At 46.7% G+C, this 24,934-nt stretch overlaps 1 protein-coding gene across 11 annotated transcripts in view; it reads right to left on the reverse strand.

Moving 5' to 3' along the window:
- LOC135260514 (disco-interacting protein 2 homolog C) overlaps nucleotides 1-23,227 on the reverse strand; it is a 177,930-nt gene extending 154,703 nt beyond the window's left edge. For 8 of the 11 annotated variants that reach the window (XR_010331600.1, XM_064345782.1, XM_064345786.1 and 5 more), the window contains exon 1: nucleotides 22,807-23,227. Coding sequence is in view for 10 of the 11 variants with exons in the window: in XM_064345782.1 (XP_064201852.1) it covers nucleotides 22,807-22,885 (79 nt within the window). In the remaining variant the exon portion in view is untranslated. The remainder of the gene's footprint in view (nucleotides 1-22,806) is intronic. The other 3 variants (XM_064345785.1, XM_064345777.1, XM_064345783.1) reach the window with 1 other exon arrangement.
- Between the last annotated feature and the right edge of the window lie 1,707 nt (nucleotides 23,228-24,934).

Genomic DNA, 24,934 nt, shown 5'->3' on the forward strand with positions numbered 1-24,934 from the left:
TGATGTCTGGCCTTTACCCAACGACTTCACTGATGAGTTGCACAACGCTGATTCAAATGAAACAAGACATGAACTTCTACTGACACTTTTAATCCAAAACAGCTCGCAACCAAAAGCCTTGCCGATAGAGAAGCACGAAGAATCCATCCAGTGTTTGACCATAACCTTTTACCATTATTATTACAGTTAAAAAATAAATAATTTTCATTTGAATTTCTGCTAAGAGGTATGCTGTATTTTTATGTCAACAGACTCATTTACTGTTCATAAAAACATTAGAGTGGAAGAATAAATAACAATCAGAGCAAACATTTCTGTTCATCTAGGCCGGCCATTTTACCTACAAAGAAGGAGAACATCCAGCACTGTGTCAGTCCTGGAGCCTTATCTCTACTACGTGACCTGGCGATCTGTCACACGCGTCCACAACTCCTGACACCTCCTGATATCACCTTTATCACCGATATCACCGCAGGATTCACCTTCAACTGATTTCTGCAAAGGAACACTTGTTCTACCGACATACCTGGAGAAATCCTTTGCAGTTCCCTTAATTAAACCCTTTTGCAAATTTAAAAACCCTCAAGGAAACAATATGAGGAACCTCAGGAAGGTTCTATTATCTGCTGTACGAGGAGACGGTCTCCTGGCCAGAATATCTGAAAACATAGAAGTAACGGGGGCCTGGATCGCCCAATTTAAATTTCCACGCTCCACATTTAGCAGTACAATCAGCGGTAAACCTGAGGGCTGCAGCTACAGGCCCCGCTGAGACCCAGTTACCCCGCGACCTCAGCGCTCGGGCGCAGCGCGGCCTCACAGGACAGCCAAAGGAAGGGCCACAGCGCAGCAGCTATCACACACCCAGGGGCCACAGCGCAGCAGCTATCACACACCCAGGGGCCACAGCGCAGCAGCTATCACTCACCCAGGGGCCACAGCGCAGCAGCTATCATAGACCCAGGGGCCACAGCGCAGCAGCTATCACAGACCCAGGGGCCACAGCGCAGCAGCTATCACACACCCAGGGGCCACAGCGCAGCAGCTATCACACACCCAGGGGCCACAGCGCAGCAGCTATCACTCACCCAGGGGCCAACTGAGACCAGCGAGAGGGGGCAGATAAACTGGGAGAGGTTATACAGTCGCATCTAACTGTCACCTGTGAACAGGAGCGTGTAGGGCTCATTAACTGATGCAAGGCTTCCTGTCTCATACTCATTTCTGAGTGTCTCTGGGGGCCAGTGGGCCAGTAGGACTTTGCTTCATAGCTGAGCATTCTCTCCTGTTATCAGGTACAAGTGCAAAAAGCTCTTGGGTGTGTGTGTGTGTGTGTGTGTGAGTGTGTGTGTGCGTGTGTGTGTGTGCGTGCATGTGTATGGTTAAGTGTGTATGAATGTGTGTGCTTGTGTGTCTGTATGGTGAAGTGTGTGTGTGTGTGTGTGCGTGTGTGCCTCAGGTTGAGATATTTAGGATCTGAAAAACAATAAACCAATCAGGAGTCTAGCCCGCACAATCCTATCACAGGCCTTGATTGCCAGGTATTCCTGACCAAATAAGCTTGTATGCTTCCATCCTGCAGTAAATATAAACACGTCACTTTTGCTTTCATTCAGCGCATACTGATGGGGACACAGTGCAGCAGGAGCAGCGGCTCTGCGTACACCTTCCTAAATCTCCAGGCTTGTCCTCGTCGACACACAAAGTCCTCCCTATTGGCTGAAAAATGCTGTCCTCCTATTGGCTGAGAATCACTGGCCCTCCAGTCCAATCAGGGCTCACCACTTGCCTAGACTGTATCCAACAAGTAAAAATACACTTTATTACAGACAAAAAATGAAAATGAAAACACAAAGCAAACAAAGAGGCAACGGCAACAAAAATGCACGTAACAACAGATAAACGGCATGTAATTGGATTTAATTATTATTAATTATGGGTTTAATCTTGCATTAATTCAATAATTAAAACTGTGATAAATACATGCAGTCTGACTTCCTGAAGCATCCAGAATAGATCATGGAATACAATTATATAATTCTGAGCTAAATATGTTACTTTCATTGTTATTTATTTCATCATGTTTGTTTCTGAAGCTCCACACTTGTTTGACCACATGTGCTTCAACGAAAAACAATATGTTTTCGTTAAAACATTAAATTGACTGGAGAGAGAAAACCACACACTGTTGTAAACTAAACAAAATGCGCTTGATGTTTCCAGTAATTGTTCTTAACCACAAGAACTTGATTTAATGCAAAAAAAAGAAAAAAGAAAACTATTTGAGTGAGACAGCTGGTCTTCTACTTTGCTGAAACTGCTGTAAGAATAGCTTCTTCTCAGCGATATTAGCGGGCATTCTGGTCATGCTCTAGCTATTAATTAGACTAATTATGTCTGAGTCCACACTTAGCTGAATGCCTGTCTGCGTTTGAATGAAATTTCACCTTGTTACATGACAGATTAAGAGATTTTTTTAAAAGCCCATGAATGGAATATCAATGCAACAGAAACATGACATTTCTGTCTGTGACTGCTGAGCAGTCGGGCTCACAGCAGAGCAGTTCTGATGCAAAGCGTGTAGGTGTGATGGACCTGACGGAGGTTCTGGATGCCCACGTGTAGGTGTGATGGACCTGACGGAGGTCCTGGAAGCCCACGTGTAGGTGTGACAGGTCTGACGGAGGTTCTGGATGCCCATTAAATGTTTCTTTTGTTGGCACCGGTGTCATCAGCCCATAATTCACCACCATTAGACCGCAACCTTGACACACGCACGAGAACGACCTCTCTGTATGAGTCACTGGGGGTGTGACTAAGCACAGGTGGACAGGTGACGTCACCTGTCGAATGTGAGAATGCCAAGTGAAAATGAGAAAAATAGAACACAGCCAACATGCTACAGACAGACCGCCAACAGACCCCACTGACAGAATCTACTGACAGAACCCAATGACAGAATCCACTGACAGAATCCACTAACAGAAACCCACTGACAGAACCCACTGACAGAATCTACTGACAAATCTACTGACAGAATCCACTTACAGAACCCACTGATAGACCCCAGTAACAGAATATACTGACAGAATCCACTAACAGAATCCACTGACAGACCCCAGTTAACAGAATATATTGACAGAATCATCCACAGACAGAATCCGCTTAAATACATTTCACACATTTATCATGCCAGACCGTGTCCGCTAACGAGCTAGCGATGCACAGGACAGCACTGTTCACAAATCGGCCAATTAGCTGTGACACGAGTGATGTCTCAACCATTCAGATTCACACTGTGTTATTAAATGACAAAGAGGAAGGCACAAAGTTCTATGGTATAATGTGAACATGGCATGGCTTTCTAGTGTAGTTATTAGATAGTGGCAACAGAGCAGAGTAAGAATGCCAAATAATACCAATGCACAATAACAACATCACGGTCAAAACGACAAGCTGGGATTAAGGCCAATATGCTGAGGCAGCACACATGCACCAGAGAATTCCTGCTTTTCATGAGTCGCCAAAGCTGTAAATGAAGCGAAAACACCATGCTCAAAGAATTACCCTTATGATCATCCCCTGAGCCTGTATTTATTATTTATTTTTAATCCATCATTTTGCCAGACAAACTCACAAGTAAATCAGCACAGGACTCAGCAGTCCTACAGACTCATTTTTTGAAACATTTCATTAGAAATAAATTTTTTAAATATTAAACAGGGAGTGATTATATTTTGCGCAGAACTATCAAAAGTTGCAAGGCTTTGACCTTCAAGGGACAGTATCACTTGCAACCTAAATTCAATTATTTTAAATGGTCCACTCTTTCAAAACAAAACTGCCACCCTCATCTGAAAGTGCATTGCTTTCACTGTGTTCTATTAACCCTTTGAAAAGCAGCTTTTGTTGGAATGTTTTTTTTTTCCTTCAAAATTTGTATGTCAGTGTTCTAGAACTCCACTGCTCTCAGTCACCAGTAGTGACTGTGACATCAGCATTAGAATGTTCAGTTAAGAGCATTCTAAACACAAATTTGTGACCTAGCACCTTACACGGTTAAGACACAGGAACAGGAAGTAAAGAGAGGTACGGTCATGAAATTGACATCGCCGCAGGCCAAGGTGGGACTAGCCCAGACTTAAAAACACAAGCGAAGAAGGCCAAAATGCTTCTGGGGGGGCTTGTTTGCAGAAGAACCTGCAAGCTCCAATTACAATGTTTTTTTTATCGAGTTTCCTTTGTCCGTGAGCCATTGTGATGCACTTACGTTTTTCTGAATAGGTGGGTCTTCGGTTTTACAACCCGTGAACAGCAGTAATTGTGTTTGAGTTGTGTGCCACAGCTATGTTTACCAAGGTGGGAGCGGTACAGAGTTCCCCCAGGGCTAACGCATGACACGACAGCCCTTTGTGTTGGCCAACGCAGTGCAGTTATCCCCGCAGACATCCTCTTTGTGAAGAGCCATTTCTCATTTCAGGCAAACTGAGTCTGTTAGGATGTTCCTTGCCACTCCAGTGAAACAAAAAAGACTAACCTACAAATGAGTTAAGACTAACTAACTTGGCATGATTTTATTCACACTGAAATCTACTGAAAGGGACATTCTAGGTGCTATCTATACCACAAGCAGTGAAGTAGTGAAATTAAATGCTTAGCTTTAAAAAGATTTCTTGGGGGTGGGGGGGGGGGATTTCATATTTTAATTATGCGGGACTGCCACGATGAAAACATGGTCATTGCATACATTTTAATAAATTATGAATACTTGTGCACCGCCCAAAGGTAACTGTTGATTTGGCTGAACAAACAGTCTGTATCCGTATGTACCAGATACACACACACACACACGCACGCACAAACATGCACGCACATGCACACACACGTACATGACAACACATACATGCACACACTCACAAACACACACGCACACACTCACACACACACACGCACACACACACACACACGCACACCCATCCATACACACACACACACACAAAATAGAGTTTCAGCAAAAACCCATGTAAAATGTGTAAGATTTTTGCGACATTTTGCTGGCAGGCTTTTGCAGGACACCATCATGACTTCATTAACCATCGGTGTGTCATTATCTGATCTTTAGAAATGACACTTAACACGAAACCCCAGGCCTATTTTTATTATATTTCTCTCAAATGGGGAGTCACGATCCACCACTTTCACACCGATGACTCTCTTCTTTTTAACGTCTCACCCTGTTGTACAAACGGCGGTTGTTTCTTCCCCAGAAGCCCTTGGGAAAGCGAGCGAGCGTGGGACATAAAAATAGCCCTTGCGCTACGTGGCTGGCGGGTTCGGGGTGTTTTTTTTTCCAGAGGAAAACCTCGGAACGCTCACGCAATTCGCCGCACGTGTGGGACGGCGTTCGCGGGGTCAGCCAGAGAGCCCGGAGCCTGACGTCACGTTTCCCTGCGATGGGACCCAAAACACTTCAGACAAGGGATGCGTCTGTCTACGCACGGCTCAGGACCCCAGCCCGCAGCCCAGGGAAAAAAAACACAAAGAACATAAAGCTGTCATGTCCTGCGCCTCGTGCGTTTCAAAACGAAGGCCCAACTGAACGTTTTTTGAGAAAGGTGCCAAATTAAACAAGTCGTAAAACTCCAGGTTGAAAACTGGAGCAGCGGACGATTTCTAAAACCCGAGGCCCTGTTCTTACTGTTTTCCAGATGAAACACTGCTCAGGTAAAATTAACACCTTAACAAATTCAGCTGCTGCATCTACAAAATCCTCTCGTTTTTTTATGACTGAACTCTGCACAGGTGGAGACTCCAAGCTTTGCATATTAGTACAACTGAAACGCATTCCTGTTCTTTTCGCAGCAGGCTCCATCGGTGTTTCCTTCTCATCAAAAAGCCCACTTTGAGATCAGGATCTGAAACTGGTTTTCATCCTGAAAGCTGACATTCCAGTACTCATCTCTCAACTGCTCAGATCTGATTCTCAGATGCGTTTTTTCTTTTTTCTTCTACCTCAGCAATCGAGGCAAGCCAGAGGTTTATGAATTTTGTCTTCCTCAAGGCGACATGATTCATGTTATATTCATTTGAAAAATGACTGGAATATGAAAGGAGAGCTGAATAAACAGAGACGAATGTCATAAACACGGAACAGCCCGGAACAACCCAGAGCAACATGGAACAACCCCGGAACATCTCGGAACAATCCGGAACAACCAGCAACAACCCGGAACAAGCAAGAGCAACCCGGAACAACCCCGGAACATCTCGGAACAATCCGGAAGAACACGAAACAACCCAGAACAAGCCAGAACCCGAAGAACTCTGAACAACCTGGAACAACCCGGAACAACTCAGAAAAATCCAAAACAACTCTGAGAAACTCGGAACAAACCGGAACAAGCCAGAGCAACCCGGAATAACCTGGAACAACTCGGAACAATCCGGAAGAACACGAAACAACCCGGAACAAGCCAGAGCAACCCGGAGCAACTCGGAACAACCTGGAACAACACGGAACAACTCGGAAGAACCCGGAACGCGGTTGGAATTGAAGGACGGGCGAGGAGACGGGCGGACGCCGCGAGAGACGATCCCAGACTGGAATTAGAGCGCGAGCTGAGCCAAGCCCGCCCCGTAAAACCGCCAAAAAAACAGGGGAGGACCAGCGCCCTGCTGCTCCAGAGTGACTGTAGCGACACCGAAGCCTTTTTATGTTCCTGCAGACAGCAGTATTTACATATGTAAAGATGCCATCTGGCGTACTGTAAACCCACACAGGGCAGCAGCTCGGCTGGCCGCCCAACTCTCAACCGACAAAAAAACAAAAAAGGAGAAGTTAGGCCAGGGCTGGAACGTATACTTTAGAAAATAAGCACTCGGGATCACGTGACTTGTTCCGACTTAGCATCTCAAAAGGCAAAAAGACATCCCGGAAAAAAAACACAAGAGGATTCAGGCTGTTTGCGACAATTAGCCAACCAGCCGGAGAGGATGTACCCTCGCCACCCCCCTCCCCCCACGCCCCCACTGCACCCCGAACCTCCAAACACACCGCGCTTCCGTGGAAAGGCCTCTTTAGCAACCTTACAGACTCACAGAGACTGCAGGAGGAGCAGGCCAGATGCATCCACTTTGCCTTTCTGATTTGTTGTTTTGCTTTTGTTTTGTTTCGTTTCTCGTTTTGTTTGCTACTGCTGCTGATGGCATAAGCAGAGCGACCAATCCAGACTGTGGGCTGATTTGCATTCCGCGCTTCAGGGCTGGAAACACAGGACCTGTTCCTCAGGTTGATTCTCTGAAGAGCAGTTTGTGGCAGCCATTTCTATTGACACTGTGATAGAAAGGCAGGGAGGGAGAGAGGGAGGGAGAGACTCACTCCACGCAGGAACACACACACACATCCATACACTCACTCACTCACTCACACACACACTCACTCACACACACTTGCTCTACTTGAATTTATCTGCGAGTCAAAGTTTAAGGACAAACACTGATTGGATCTAGGCTACCATCCAATCACGAAGTTTTAATGGCCTTCAGATACAAGACAACACATGTCTGCAACAAGGAAACAAAATACATTTGGGGCTTGAGGTTAGAAATCAGGTAATAAGCCATAAGCAGCTGAGCATGAAGATAATTATGACACTCATCCTTTTGGCTCCTGTACCGATACCATACTCTCACTGAATCTGCATTGTACAACCAGCATTAAACACATAGCCAAGAGTTTCAAAGAGCATACAACAGTCTTCTGTGTTATTAAATACAACCAGGCCAGCCAAGGCAAGAGGGGGCTTGCGTATTATTGATTAGTACAGGTCCCATCTGGACATAGACAGTCTGAATCCCAACTCAAAGCACAGAGAACAGGGAACAGAAAACAGACACACATCACTGGCTGCCCAAGGAAATAAAACCAGGAAGTGAAAAAGAGGTCGAGAGTCAGGATTCCCGGTACAAAGGCCGACTGTACCTGCAAACTCCAGCCCCCCCTCCCCCCAATCCCCTTTTAACCCTGTAAGGTGTGAGGTCACAAATGGGTGATAAGAATGTTCAGAGACATTGCTAAACATTCTAATGCTGAATGTTACTAAACATTCTGATGTCACAATCACTCCTGGTAACCGAGAGCAGTGGAGTTCTAGAACACTGACTTAGAATTTTGAAAAAAAAACAGTCCAAAAAAAAAAAACGACTCTTCCCAGGGTGAAAGACAAACGGCAGTCGCATTCATTTGAAACAGAATGTAATAAAGCGCTGTGCGGTAAGTGGGATGGCTGCATTACCCCACGCAGCAGCCCGTGTTACTGTACTGGGAGACAGAAGAGCCACTCAGCCGCTCCCGCGCACCGCGATCACCTCGCCGCGATAAAGTCGTCACACGTCACTTACCGCTACGCATCGCTCTCCACGGTAACGCAAACGCCGGTCGGCTAAAGCAATTAGGGAGATCGAGATTTGATTCGGCTGTGAGGTCACAGCACCGGCAGAACCCTATTTAAACTCTCGCCAGGACATCGCCACGGCAACACCCTGTGACCTCACACAGGGTGCGAGTTCTGACTACGTAAACAACATAAGGTCTAGGGTCTACGCCTAACAGGAAGACAAAGATCAGCTGACAATAAAATAATTCCACATCCTGTTACTCAAATCAGCAGTTCATACAAATGGTAAATGGCAATTTCTATTAACGGATGTATCAGCGGATTCATTTGGCGGTTAAGGTCATACCGCTGCTTTCCTCCACCATTTCTGCATTTTCCCGCCATCGACCGAGTGCCGCCTGGTTACCATGACACTTCAAATTAAAGCGTGTCCCACTGGAAAGTGCACACTAAGCTTCTTTAGGACTCAAGCCAACTGAATAAGGGGGCAGTGTTGTTTAACGGTTAGAGCACTGGACTTGTAACCTAGAGGTGGTTGCAAGTTCGATTCCCAGCTAGGCCACTGCCACTGCACCCTTGAACAAGCAAGGAATTGCTTCAGTAGACACATCCAGCTGTTTAAATGGATGTTATGTAAAAATGAGAAAGCTGTGTTAAGTCGCTCTGGATAAGAGTGCCTGCTAAATGCCTGTAATGTAAAGTTAAAGAAATACCTTCTTAATTAATTATAACATTCTTTACCTAATTAAGGGTTTGCCGTCAGGCTACAAGGGGTTCTCACACTAACAAAGTAGCGCTGTAGAGATGTTTTTTGGAAGCCTTCTAGGTTAACTTCACTCCCAACACAGCAACACTTAGAGCAGTTCTCACCTCCCTCTATGACCTATGTACTTTTGTTTTTGACTTTCATTTTTTAATTTTGGTTTCATGTGAACGCAGCACTTTAAACTTTTACCGCAATCCACACTACAGAGGTCTGACACTTCACAGACTTTTCTGCAAGTGACCAATTCACTGGAACAGCTGGTCCTTTGTAAAAATAAATTTAAAAAACACCACTAATATTCAACATCTGCACGCTTGATTTAAATGAACAATACAAAAGCTGTTCTTTCAAACAATGTATTACACTGTAAATACACTGACTGAACTGAAAGGATGGACTTGGCAGCATGACAAACCTGTAGACCCACAAAGGGCTGAGACGTTTAGCACACGTAATCCTACGTAAAGGCATCAGCGTTTATCAGCCCTACTCAGGATAATGAACGGGGTCAGAGGTCAAACTAGACTGTGACATCACACCTATCCCTGATCATTTCTGAAATCGTTTAACCATCCTGTCTTTCAGGTCCCCACAGTTTCACAGGCAAAAGAAATCAAACTTGTGTCAGTTTATCTGCCACAGCTCAGCCAACTGTTGAAATTTATTTGTTTATTTTTTTTATACTGTTGAAATCACTTTTTCAGCAAAGGCATTTCAATGGATCCCAGGGTTTATTCACACATTCATATTTTAGAATGTTTCATTTCTCATTACGATTCTGAGTGATTTTTTTTAACAAGACTGAAACAGATGTGCTTCTTCTTATTAAAAAGCTAAGCTCACTGCCAACAGGCTACAGTAAAGTAAACCACGAAAAACAAAATGCCTTTCCGGTGAAGTCTTTTTCATCAAAGTTCCCCCCCCACCATTTCCACTTCCCAGACTGCTAAAAAGCATTCTTTCGTTCCAGCAATAAAAATTCGACACTAAAAATGTGGTGTTTATTTATTTATTTATTTATTTATTTATTTATTAAAAACAGGAGACGTAGCCTCAGCTGTCCCCCGCTGTAGCTAAACAGATCGCTAACGGAACGAGCCGCTCGATCTCGAGCATCAATAACGCCGACGTGGAGCATTGCTCTTCTCCGTAGCCCGCTCAGCGCTAACCGCTCAGCGCTAACCGCTCAGCGCTAATTGGGTTACTATAGCACACACCGGCGGCCATTTTCTTTGCTCGTCAGACAGCAGGTAGCTGTCCCAGAGACCGCCTGATGCAGTTATAGGTACTGTATTTAATAACGGACATTAAACTCCGCTTTAATCTGACTTTGGAAAAAAAAACACAGTTCCTTGTGCTGTGGCCCTCAGGCTGAGCATTGTAACAGCGAGGGTTTGTGTATGTTTATGTTCAGTGTTCGCCCGTATTAAGTTAAAGCGAGGTAAAGACACAATCCTAAAAAAACATAATTACACAAAGACTGAGACGATGAAAGCCTCGCCTCTGTCAGACAGCAAGAGGATATAAAATAACGGTAGTCTTTCAGAGCTTCTGAATGACAAACACTTTTCAATCATTTTTGTTTCTTCTAAATTTAGTCTGAGCAACTGCCACTCTTGAGTTACTGCCGTCCCGCCCCCCCCCCCTTCCCCCTCCCCCCACACACCCACGCAAAAGCCGTCACTTCTCAAGCGCACCCCCTTCCCAAAGATAGGCAGAAATACGCCAAAGTGGATCTTCTTATAAAATAAAAAAAATACTGCAGGGAGCTGCTGGGTGGCTCATTCGGGTAAGGCAGCACACTGCGGTGCACGGATGAGCCCCACGGTCTCGGGACAGCAGCCAGTAGCTCCACAGGGGTGACTCGCAATTTGGCAATTGGCAACGCCAAGGGTATGGGAGGGTTCAGTCAGTTAGGGGTCCGCATTTTTTTTTTTGCTCAGTTGTGACCCGCCTGATCGATCGAATGTCCGTGGACCAAATGCTAAAGCCACATAGGAAAGGTCCTCCTGTGACTCCACCCTGTGTGAGCTTGGCTTGTAGTCTGTGGTGTGCAAAGAAGCAGCTGATGACAACACGTTTTTTCGGAGGAGAACCTCCCCCGAAAACCAGAAAGACACGGCCCATGTTGCCCACCAAGCGTTTTTTGAGCAGACGCAGTACGGATCTTTCTCCAAGATCTTCTATAACAGAAACCACAGAAATTACTTCACTCACAGCCAGAGTGTTGCCTCCTGCGTAATTGGGGGGGGAGGGGGGGCGCCAGATAACTAACAAACACTTTCTGGCCAACTCAGGCTAAAGTAAGCGAAAATACATCCATCCATCCATTATCTATACCCGCTTATCCTGGGCAGGGTCCATCCATTATCTATACCTGCTTATCCTGGGCAGGGTCCATCCATTATCTATACCTGCTTATCCTGGGCAGGGTCCATCCATTATCTATACCCGCTTATCCTGGGCAGGGTCCATCCATTATCTATACCTGCTTATCCTGGGCAGGGTCCATCCATTATCTATACCCACTTATCCCGGGCAGGGTTCATCCATTATCTATACCCGTTTATCCCTGGCAGGGTCCATCCATTGTCTATACCCGCTTATCCTGGGCAGGGTCCATCCATTATCTATACCCGCTTATCCTGGGCAGGGTCCACCCATTATATATACCCGCTTATCCTGGACAGGGTCCATCCATTATCTATACCCGCTTATCCTGGGCAGGGTCCATCCATTATCTATACCCGCTTATCCTGGATAGGGTCCATCCATTATCTATACCCGCTTATCCTGGGCAGGGTCCATCCATTATCTATACCCGCTTATCCTGGGCAGGGTTCATCCATTATCTATACCCGCTTATCCTGGGCAGGGTCCATCCATTATCTATACCCGCTTATCCTGGGCAGGGTTCATCCATTATCTATACCCGCTTATCCTGGGCAGGGTCCATCCATTATCTATACCCGCTTATCCTGGGCAGGGTCCATCCATTATCTATACCCGCTTATCCTGGGCAGGGTCCATCCATTATCTATACCCGCTAATCCTGGGCAGGGTCGCGAGGGTCACTGGAGCACAGTAACTGCTCCTGCTCCTGCTGCTGCTCTTGCTGCTGCTCCTGCTCCTGCTGCTGCTCTTGCTGCTGCTCCTGCTGCTGCTCTTGCTGCTGTTCTTGCTCCTGCTCCTGTTCATTTTTCTTTTTCAGATTAAAATCAGCAACCAACTGAGAGCCAACGCCGAGCTCCCTGTGTAATCACCGGCTGTATGTGACTGGCTAACCGCAGAGCGACAAGCAAAACCAGCACAGCAGGGTAGGGGAGGGCCAGCGGAAAACACAATCACAAAACCGGACACAAACGCAAAAACACAGCCGCACTGCCCAACACAAGAGGCACGACAGGCAACACAACTCTGAAACGCCAGGCAGTGTGTGTCTAATCTGGGCCATTCTCACTGTGAGCTTAGCAACAACAACCAGGGCCACTGACAGATCGTGAACAGTAAAGAATAAACAACAACCAAACAAACTACTGTGCAAATTTCCCTGCCGTCAAAAAATAAAGGAATTCTGATTTTCACAGCTCTACCGTGATGCAGAATTCACCGCATTACTCAACTTTAGAATTCGGAACTCAGCCTCATTCCATTCGGAATTCCAATTTTGAACGAATTCTACTCTTATCTTCACTCTTGTGTGCGTATGACAGCCCAACAGCCCGACGCCCTGCTGTTAACGACCATCACTAGGCTTTTATCAGCCACCCTCGCCTGGCATATCAAACACCTGCTCCGTGGGGACAAAAAAAAAAAAAACCAAACGCTGCCAATCTTACTGCTGCCCCTTCTGATATAAAAGCACAACATTCCATCTCAGGTCAGATTTTCGGTGCTCGTTAAAGCACAAATTAGCGAGCAAAAGTGCTAAATACACTCCCCGGCTCTCGAGTAAAAGAGTGGGTGCACAAGTAAACAGTGGCTCTGCAGGAGTAACACAGTACATACTAATACAAAGTGAAGGCCAGCTATCTGAGAAATCCAGGAGCAGTGCACACAGACGGCACAGTGTTAAGAGGCAGTGTTAAGTCTCGAAACCAAAAGTGTGTGGAGCAACCAGTGACACGCTGAAGTGAACCATCATTTTCTGGAGATGGGGTGGGGTGGAGGGAGCAAGGGGGGGATTGGAAGGTGAGGGGGGGTGCGGGATGGGGAGCAGGGAGGTCAGGCAGAGTTGGAGCAGGGGGTCAGGCAGAGATGGAGCGGGGGGGTCAGGGCCACTTGGTGGGGCAGGGGAGCAGGGGGTCAGTCAGAGATGGAGCAGGGGGGTCAGGCAGAGATGGAGCGGGGGGGCAGGAGGGCGGGATTGAGAGCAGGGGGGTCAGGCAGAGATGCAGTGGGGGGTCAGGCAGAGACGCAGCAGGGGGGTCAGTCAGAGATGGAGCAGGGGGGTCAGGCAGAGATGGAGCGGGGGGGCAGGCAGAGATGCAGCAGGGTGGGGGCAGGAGGGTGGGGATGGAGAGCAGGGGGGGGGTCAGGCAGAGATGCTGTGGGGGGGTCAGGCAGGACGCAGCAGGGTGGGGCAGGAGGGCGGGGATGGAGAGCAGGGGCGGGGGGGTCAGGCAGAGATGCGGGGGGGGGGGGGGTCAGGCAGAGATGCAGCGGGGGGGGCAGAGGCTGCAGGCAGAGAGCAGCGGGGTGGGGGCAGGAGGCGGGATGGAGAGCAGGGCGGGGGGGTCAGGCAGAGATGGAGCAGGGGGGTCAGGCAGAGATGCAGGGGGGGGGGGGGGGTCAGGCAGAGATGCAGCAGGGGGGGGGTCAGGCAGAGATGCAGCAGGGGGGGGGGGGTCAGGCAGAGATGCAGCAGGGGGGGGGGGTCAGGCAGAGATGCAGCGGGGGGGGGGGGGGGTCAGGCAGAAACTCCTCGGCGGGGGTGAGCACATGTTAGTCATCAGCGCCTCTCGCCGCGCCCGGCGCGAACATTCGGCTGCGACCGCATAAATATTCACTTCCTCTCTGTCAGCGGGGGCACCCCGCCGCCCCGGGGGGCTCCGAGACAGCGGCTAATAAACAGGCCGCTTTCACCTCAGGAGTCTGACTCCGCCAAGCACAGGGCTGGAGGCACAGGGCTGGAGACAGAGGGCTTCAGCAACGAGGTGCGTCATACAGACACGTGTGTGTGTGGTGTGTCATACTGACGTGTGTGTGAGGTGCGTCATACAGACACGTGTGTGTGAGGTGTGTCTTACTGACACGTGTGTGTGGTGTGTCATACTGACGTGTGTGTGAGGTGTCATACTGACGTGTGTGTGTGGTGTCATACTGACGTGTGTGTGCGGTGTGTAATACAGACGTGTGTGTGTGTGAGGTGTCATACTGACGTGTGTGTGCGGTGTGTAATACAGACGTGTGTGTGTGTGAGGTGTCATACTGACGTGTGTGTGAGGTGTCATACTGACGTGTGTGTGTGGTGTGTCATACAGACACGTGTGTGTGAGGTGTGTCTCACTGACGTGTGTGTGAGGTGCGTCATACAGACACGTGTGTGTGTGGTGTGTCATACAGACACGTGTGTGTGAGGTGTGTCTTACTGACGTGTGTGTGAGGTGTGTCTTACAGACACGTGTGCGTGTGTGTGGTGTGTCATACTGATGTGTGTGAGTTGTCATACTGACGTGTGTGTGCGGTGTGTAATACAGACGTGTGTGTGTGTGTGAGGTGTCATACAGACGTGTGTGTGTGTGAGGTGTCATACTGACGTGTGTGTGCGGTGTGTAATACAGACGTGTGTGTGTGAGGTGTAATACAGACGTGTGTGTGTGTGAGGTGTCATACTGACGTGTGTGTGTGTGAGGTGTCATACTGACGTGTGTGTGAGGTGTCATACTGACGTGTGTGTGTGGTGTGTAATACAGACGTGTGTGAGGAGGGCAGGCCACGTCTCACTCCCAGATCCCTGTCCTCCCTAAAGACTCTGGGAAGCACTGGAATTCAGAGAGGACAGGCTGCTCACATCACACGGGGTCTGAGAAAAGTGTCCCGTCACGGGGGGGGGGGGCGGGGTCGTAGGTGAACGAGGCCGGGCGAGCCTCATTAACAGGCAGAGCTGCCGTGAGCTCCGGGTGGGTGACCCCGATTTTCTCACCCGAATTCTGCCCACTGTGCGATTCCTCAGAGCCCAAGAGAGCTGCTCCCTGTCACACACACAGCGTCACACACAGAGCATCACACACACAGCACTCTGCTCAGAGCTGCTCCCTGTCACACACACACACACACACACATCACACACACAGCACTCTGCTCAGGGCTGCTCCCTGTCACACACACACACACACACACAGTACTCTGCGCAGAGTGCTCCCCATCACACACACACATCACACACACAGCACTCTGCTCAGAGCTGCTCCCTGTCACACACACAGCACTCTGCTCAGAGTCACTCCCTGTCACACACACAGCATCACACACACAGCACTCTGCTCAGAGTGCTCCCTGTCACACACACACACACACACACAGCACTCTGCTCAGAGCTGCTCCCTGTCACACACACAGCACTCTGCTCAGAGCTGCTCCCTGTCACACACACAGCACTCTGCTCAGAGCTGCTCCCTGTCACACACACACAGCATCACACACACAGCACTCTGCTCAGAGCTGCTCCCTGTCACACACACAGCATCACACACACAGCACTCTGCTCAGCCTTAAGGGAGTTCATCACAAGAGTTAAATTAACTCTATCGGAGCTGATTGGTGGCAACAGTGTGTCTCTGAACCAATCAGGAAAGGGGCCACCATCCCAGCACCTCGAGGCGCTTTCATGTAAATGCACCTGGATGAGCCTCGTCAAAAAGACGGCCACGCCTTCCGTTCTGAAGCGCGCGCTCGAGTTCCCACGGCCAGCCTGTGTTATGAAACGCTCTTCCCTTACCAACACCTGGTCCGCCTCTTCATCAGCACGCCGAATATTTCACCCGGTAATTCATTTCTTTGTTTTACTGTTTGGGACTGGCCCGACGCGTACAGAAATGTTTTATTACCAGCGGAAGTGGTGGAGGGGACACTCTCGGCGATTGCCTCTCTCTCTCTCTCTCTCGCTCTCTCTCTCTCTCGTTTTCCGATGATTTACATTAAATGTAACCGGGCCGGGGAACACGTGAACAGCCTCAGCGCAGAATCAATGCGGGGGCCATTGTGTGCGCTAATCCCTAATGGCCCAGACTCACGCCGCTAATCTCTCTGTGGACCTCATCGGCACCGACAATCAACAAATCAATCATCTGCAACAGTCAGTCAACCGGAAAAAAAAAAGAAGGGACGATTTTTTTTTTTTAGAGAAACATTTGTAGAAGAGAGGGGAGTAGTGAGGGTAACGGAGACCAGCAGACCTCCGCTTCAAAACCCTTCCCATTTTACACATTGAACACAAAAGAAAGACAAGAACAGACAGACAGAGAGAGAGAGAACTAAAGCATCCACCAGCGCCCAGGGCCACTGCTCCATCTCTGGGTTTTCATGTTTTCAGTCTCCAAAACAGGCTGGGGAATCAGGCAGGACAAAAACAACACCCCATAGCGTTTCTCAAGTGAAGCAGGCGCTGGTCTTGTCTTGAAGGGGGGGACGGATGGAGTTTAGAGAAAGGGTTATCTGTGTGCCTTTATATTACCTTACAAAACAGCTTAGAAACCAGGACACCGCAGAAGATGCAGGAGAACATGGGACACGTCCACCTGCAGTACATGAGCAACAGAGATACAGACCGGGCTAAGAACACACTGAAGATGAAGGCCAGACACTGAGTGTTCTTGACATCATCACTCTCATCAACCTTAGTCTACTGAATCTTCCACTCCAGGTACTTTAATTTTATTCCTGATTTATTTATAATTGTATTAACTATTTAACTTGTATTATATCTTCTATTTTTCCATTATATTTTCTGAGCGTTAATGTCTTAACATGTGATGTTTTATCTGAAGAGACACCAGGACAGGGGAAATTGGTTTATAACCAAAAGGTTGTGGGTTCAAATCCCAGATTCACCTGCTTCGCGGGCACTGTTTCAGTAAAACATATCCACCTGTATAAATGGACTAAAAGATGAAAAAGGTCACCTGTTCAAATCATTCCGGATGAAACCAACTTGCCCAATGCAACGTGATGAGAGTGTTTTGAATGAACGGCAAGCAAAGTATAAATAAAGCTGATTATTATAAATTGTGAATTTACAACCAAAAACAAACACAGTCCATTAGGAAGAGAAGCAGCAGGATTACACAGGTGCTCTTCCACATCCTGTTTAGACTCCAGTCTGTGTGTGTGTGTGTGTGTGTATGCGCGTGTGTGTGTGTGTGTGTGTGTGTGCGTGCATGCGTGCGTGCGTGCGTGCTGCATGTGAGTGAGTGTGTGTGTTTGTGTGTGTGTATGCGCGTGTGTGGCATGTGAGTGTGTGTGCATGTATATGTGTGTGTGTGCACGCTTGTGTGTGCACACATATTGAGGAAAAGGCTCAGGAGCCAATCAGGTTCGGCCGAGGCAGAGACATTTGTAAGTATAAACACTCCTAACGATCGTTAGGGAGCAACACATTAAAGTGTTTAGATTCAAATGCCAGCCGTTTACAACTTCAAAAGGTCATCCGCCGGTGGATTCTACACTAATTACATCAGCAGCACATAAAAGCCACAGCCCCTCAGTTTTTAAACATTTCCCTCATGTTTACCCTAACTTACTGCACATCATATTCATAATAAAATGTGAAACTTGTGGTATATGGTTGGTGAAGTTGTTTAATTCACAGCAATGATGCCTACACCATCAGATTATTTCTCCTATGCATGATGTTATAAAAACAAACACAGGGAGTTTCGCAATCGTTTTTATCTGGTTGGTCATGTGACTTTATGTGATTGGTCATGTGACCTTATAGCTGCCTTCAAGGCCAATGATGATCTCCGACTGGGCTGGACAATGAGGGCCGATCCATTTTTGATATCCCACACCAACTTCTACTCATTATTATTTAATACGCCCATATCGTGTATTTGAACTTTCATTTGACGTTCATTTATTTGTGTATGAACTTACGTGCGTAAACAAGTGTGGTAACCTTACACAGGACTGAGCCAGTGTTGGCGTGTACAGCTGTTAACCCTTTAAGGTGTGAGGTCACAAATATGTGATCATAATGTTCTTAACTCAACGTTCTAATGCCGATGTAACGATCACTGCTCGTAACTGAAAGCAGCGGAGTTCTAGAACGCTGACTTAGAACTCCGTGGTCCAGAACTCCAGAGTCCTATTCTTCACAGGGTTAAGAAAGTGAAGGCAGAATGTCTGGTGAAAAATGAAAAGCAGGATGTGTGTGTAACAGATGTGCACATCCCCGGTCCATGTGACCTAAATTTGTTACTTTAATAAAAGTTTACCTGCAGGTGCCATCCAGTGCAAAGCTGTCCATTCAACCGCTCTTAGTGGTGCTACGAAACCCATTCCCACCGCAAACGTGAAACACTGCACTCTGTGCAAATGTCAGCGACAGACTTCGCTTAGCATTTCTAATACAGAAGGCCTGCGTTATACATGACTCACTATGGAAACTAGCAGAGCAGAACAAAGTCCTTTTATTGACATGGTGGCAGTAAATCCTTGATCCAGCCACCGCAGGTCGCACCCCACACAGGACGGTGCAATAAGCCAAAGTAACCCCATGGTGAGGAAGTTGCACTTTTTTTTTTTTTTTTTTTTAAGTCTTTGGTTTCCATGGGAGGCCTCGGGCTTCCGGGATGAGCTAAATGAGGCCCAGATGTCCTCGAGTGAGTCCGGAATTCTTGGGAGCGTCAGGAATTCCAAACCCTTGGATCCCTGTCCCAGATTTGGAGCTCTTTCCCCTGTCCCAGATTCGGAGTGCTTTTCCCAGCTGACCTCACACCTTCCCCAAATTATGCGTGATGGTTTTTTACTAACGCAAGCTAACACCAGCTGACACTAGCTAACACAAGCTAATGCAAGCTAATACCGGTGCTTCGGTTTCCTGATGTCAAGATAGCTTCTTTTGTAATGATGATGAAATCCTGACATTATCATCTGGCGATCTTCAGATAAAAATTATTATTTCAACTTGGCCCTTCTGAGTCACCATAGCGTTCTCCTGGTAAATGTAGAGGGTTAAAAGGAACTTGGGACGATGTCAGACGAAGCTTCTAAATCTCAGACCATTTGGTCCGACTGTTTCGGGCTATTCTAGATAAAAACAGGAGCACTGAGAAAAACACAGATTTGAACGGCAGAGAGGTGTCTGAATTAGACACATGGCCGCACTTCATAAACAAACAAGACTCCCAGGGCCTTCACAAGAGTCAATACTCTGAATTTTTTTTACGCTGCTGAGGATTCGATTTCCTCCCGAAATGTCAATGGCTCTCAATTTTACTGAGCTCTCAACAGTCAGACAGAATAAAACTGCCACCGGTGAAAGAATAAATATCCCAAAACTGTCACCTCGCAGGAAAAGATCTCAAACTGGCCGACGTTCCAGAGAAGCTCTTTTCAGTGTGTTCTAATAATGAAGCATGTTCAGAACTGATGGTAATTAAGCAGGTACACCCATTGGTGGCAGGTACTGCAGTGTATTAGGACAGCTAACAGCAGCTACCAGAAGGGACTGAGCGATAAAGCATATTGTGAGGACTAAGTATATTGCAAATACACTTTTAAACACTTTCAAGTCAAAGCCCCAACATTCTGGAAATCGACTGAGAGAAACCCCCCCCCCCCCCCCCCCCGAGCTTCAAAAGCGATACCTTCTTGTATGATTAGATATTTACTCTTAAAATAACGCCGAGCTGCCATAGTTTTAAAATTATTGACTGGCTGCCAGTTTCTTTACACGTCGAGTGGCCGCGCAATATGAACTCTTCCGTCTGGCAAGAAGTTTGCCTCATCTTCTGCTTCTTGGGTTTGGTTCTATCTAAGCGGTCAAAGAAAACAGTAGTGTCCTTCATTGACTGCCTGAATGAATCCCTGCCAAGCCAGCAACTCCCTCAGAATAATGACAAAAAAGGGCCAGGATTCCATCACCTCTCATCCCAAAATTTGACTAAAAAAACAAAAAAAATGTTTTTGTTTTATTTTCCAAACAAAAACACAGCTGGTGACTTCAGCAATCGCCAAAAAAAAATTAGTCTCCAAATTTGTGTTTTTTTTTTTTTTTTGGTGAAAGAAGCAACGCTTGATTCACATTTTCAAGTCAAAGACAGGGACACGTGTTGAGTGGACCCAGACAGATGCACCGCAGCTGAATTAGGGATACACCCCAGCATCTGCACAGAGCCTGCTGTTCTCGTTTTATTATTTTTAGACAGCCCCTGGCCAACAGATGTCAAGTCTGAAAATAGATGAACATCTATTAATGAACATCTAACATCAATAAAAATGCATAAAGCAAATATTTTTATCGGTCAAAATATAAAAGAAATCACCATCAGATCTACACATACTTGTATATCATACACAAATCTGCTACCTGACAGTGTAGAACTACGGTTACGCAACTCGGAAGGTGCTTTGAGAAGAAACCTACGCAGCGGCTTAGTAATAACTTCGCGAACCTTAAATACACTGAGAGAACCTCGAACTGCCTGAAGGCACGTATTGGCGGTGGGCCTTCAAGGAGTTATAATAACGAAAGTTCACCTTCAACAATGGCTGCCAATACGGGTGGAGCTAACGGTCTTACTGGGCTCAGACACCTGTTGGAATGCAGTTAACCCAATCAGCGCCGCTGCAGGCCGCAGTGATCTACTCACTGCTGGCGGCACTCAATTAAGAACAACCCCGATGACCAGCTGATCTGTGATTTCTGAAAGATCTGCTCACGTCTTTCGCAGCTGGCCGCTGTTTCCTCCACATCGCCACAAACCCAACCGTTTCCGAGCGGCCGTGCTTTTCCCGTGAGTGTTTATTTGAACAATGTGAAGTTAATGCGCGGTACTTGCCCATCTGAAACGCGTTTCATCGTGTGAAAACGGAAAAAAATGTAAACACAGGGATTCATAAATGGCTTTCATTTCGCAAAACGACTGCACTTTTTTTTTTCTTACAACCAGTTACGTAGTTTGAGTAAATCTGCCAAGGAAGCATATTCAACGGTTTGAAAGACAGTAATGTAGGCCTATCCATTATGAGAAGGGTCAGTTGTCCAAATGTTCAAATGCAACGTTCAAAACAGAAATCAAGCTGCAGAGGCCTAGTTGGGCCGGGATAATCTTTGAAACAAATAAATGAATTCCACAAGACGAGACATTTGTAAACCGTAAACGTCTGTTTCCTTCGATGCAAATGCAATGTCAACATTTTTCTTAAAAATAAAAATAAAGAAACAGGCGGTCATGGTCATATATTTCAGACGTATCGCCAGGTTCAATTCTACCAAGGACGTCGACTTAATGCAATTGCCACGGGCGCTCGACTCTTACGCAAACACAAAGAGAATACACAAGCAGACACGACATCAACCCAAACCGGACCCGTAAAAGTGCCAACGGAAAGAACGCTCCACTCGGGGGCACCGAACAGGTTTTGGTATGTGCAGGAATACATACGACTGATGGTGATTGTCAAATCACCACACACTCTTTCCGTTTTTGGAGCAGTTCAGCTGGTAAGGCATGTGTTTTGTTTTAACCACAGAAACCTCATTAGGCGGAGAAAATGGGAAAACGTTGGATATCGAAATACACGAACAATCCACCGCAACGAACAGCACAACGCACCAGAACGCGTACGATAACAATGAAGGGGTACTTTTTCTTACCCTAAAATGGCAGAGTTCAACAAATAAACAGCGTACAATTTCACACGCACCGGGTATGAAAAAAATACAACTGACACATTTATGGTTAAAACAAAACACGGGGTGAATTAACTTTATAAGAACAATCCATCCGTGTACGTTAAACATCGTGAGCAAACTGAAGAGTCCATGTCGTGGCCCTGTTTTATCGTACACCATACACGAAGCAAAAAAGGGGGAAAACCAAGACTGCAGATTTTTTTCTACCCCAAACACAGTTCCCCGTATTTATACGCGGTCAACTTGGTTTCGGAATACTAACAGGGATTTCTGTCAGGTCGACACGATTCACTTGCATTTCCAGCGTGACAAAGTACGCACAGGTAGGGGACCCGTTATAAACACCGATGTAATCACATTACCAAACCGTCTGTGACAGTTTAATGCATAGGTGCACATTCCACAACGTTAGCCCGCACAAGTTATTCCACCAGTCAGCCCGCTCAAGCAGCCGTTGGTCCACGAATTCCAATGAATAAAGAACCGAACGTCTCCAAACACTAATTTCAAGGTCAACGAAAATGCTGTCATCTTAAGTGCCAGTTGCAATAAACGGGGCGAAACAAACAATTGAAAACCGATAAAATGTCGCGAAAACAATTACGCATCTCAGCCCGACACATCACGGATTTGCTGCAGGTCTGGCAAAGATTATAGCTTCTCATTTGGTGATGAGAAATCGGGCATTCAAGCGTTCATTTGCTGCACATCATCTGCGCGATGGAAAAAACAACATCTAATGAAAGCGGCAGCGTTTTGCGAAAATAATTTGTGTTGCTTACCTTCCGATAACTCCAGTTCCAGCTCGGCTAATCTCGCTCTCACCTCCAGAGGAAGGGCTAATGTATCACGGTCCGCCATTCTGTTTCAAAATTTACAAAGCTAAGCTTTTTTTTTTCCTCCTTCTTTTTCAGCCCCGTTCTTTCAACACAGTCCGTTATCCGCAACGCAGCAATGCATAGGTGTGCGACAAGAGCAGCGGAAAGAGAAACGCCGAGACGAGGAGCCTGGTGTGCGATCTCGTTTTCCCTCAATAGAGCCCCGCCATGGCCGCGTTCCCTCAGCAAGAAACGATACTGTAATTCCAGGCTGTCAGTGCGGCGCTGAGACCCGCTGCTGCTGCTACATCGCCGCTTCTGCCTCTTTCGCTCTCGCGCTCACGTGATCACGCGCGGACTGGCTGCGACGTCTTACTCCGCCAGAGGGCGCTAAGGTCAAATTTAGCAGACGCTGCGGCGTTACTTAACCTGGAAGACAATGCCAGTATAGTACAAGGGTCGGACAAAATAGCCTCCACATGTGGTGGACTTTAACTTTGAAAGTGACTAAACTTGAAAGTAGATTGTAATGTGCACAGGTGAGTCATATTGAGTTGAAGCCAATTGCCAGCATCTGTCAGTCGTAAAGGACATCTGGCAATCAGCGCTTTGATAAGTGAGTTCCAAAGAGACCAAACAGTTCTTGCATAAATTGCGGGTGCGCAGATCACAGGAACTGTAGAATTATCTAACTTGGCAAGGGGGAAATTATGACAACATATGGCAAATGCGAATAAACTGCAGCAGCATATGTGCATCTAAAGATCAGCAACTGATTGAGGACGGAGTGTAGCACAATGGGTAAGGAACTGGGCTTGTAACCGAAAGGTTGCAGGTTCGATTCCCGGGTAAGGACACTGCCGTTGTACCCTTGAGCGAGGTACTTAACCTGCATTGCTTCAGTATATATCCAGCTGTATAAATGGATACAATGTAAAATGCTATGTAAAAGTTGTGTAAGTTGCTCTGGATTAGAGCGTCTGCTAAATGCCTATAATGTAATGACTGCAACTGCACAGCGACAGTATAGTCCACACCAGTCATAACAGAAGCGTACATTCAGCCAAATTAGACTTGGGAACAACCTTGATAGATCCCCAGGTCTAAACAGCATTTATTTAGTCCGTTCTCTGGCTTGGAGAACTAGTGGAGAGGAGTCCGCTGGACTGTCACTGCTGGTGAACCTCGGCTGCCCTGATTGGCCTGTAATTACTCGGTGAAAGCTTGCTCGGGGGGGGGAGGGCTAACTTTATTAGTGTTTCGCTGAAGGGTGCGTACTGCTCATCTCAGTCTAGTGTGACAGAAGCTCTCTTTTTTTGACCAGGGCAACAGAAGTCGGAGCGAAACAACTCCGTGCTCACCAGTGAAATCATCACAATTAATTCCATTTTTGGATACAAAAAGATTTTAAAGGTTCACAGAGAGAACCATCGGCCAATTAATCAACTTTATATGCGAAGCAGCTAACGTTGTCTGCTAGCAAGGGCTACAAACATTAGCCATTGGCCAAAGTCAAACAGCAATTAAAACTTCATATGAAGTAATTCCTCATATATCTCATTTCTGCAGTGTGGTCATAACAATTATATGTCTTATACTCTTAATATTATAATGTTATAATGAATTATGTGAAATATAACTACCTTCCCTCTTGCATATGCAATGCCTTTCCTCAAATTAGTCTTTTTTGCCTTTGATCATGATAATAATCATTGTCATCATCACTTTCTGTTTTTCTTCTGATTCTTCCTTTTTTTTCATCGTCATGACAACTATGTTATTTGTAAATTGACTTGCCACGTGCTCAAGATGGCTGCAGTTTTTATGCAGTTAAATGTACGATGATGACGGTAAAGTGTGTTCGTGCGCAATGCCGGTCTAGAGACAGGGACCGTACGCACAGACGGTGCTATCAGATCACGGTCAGCCCCACTGCACGCTGGCGTGATACTCAGAAGATGTGCATCGATCACTCTGGGCTCTGCTCACGATTATAAAAGCTGCATTTAGCAAAGTCAATATCTGTTTCAATTTCAGTTCTCTCCCTCCCTCCCTCCCCCCCCCCCATTTCTCTCTCTCACCCTGTGGTAAA

The sequence above is a fragment of the Anguilla rostrata genome, chromosome 8 (assembly GCF_018555375.3).
Source record: "Anguilla rostrata isolate EN2019 chromosome 8, ASM1855537v3, whole genome shotgun sequence".
In the NCBI taxonomy this organism is placed as follows: domain Eukaryota; kingdom Metazoa; phylum Chordata; class Actinopteri; order Anguilliformes; family Anguillidae; genus Anguilla; species Anguilla rostrata.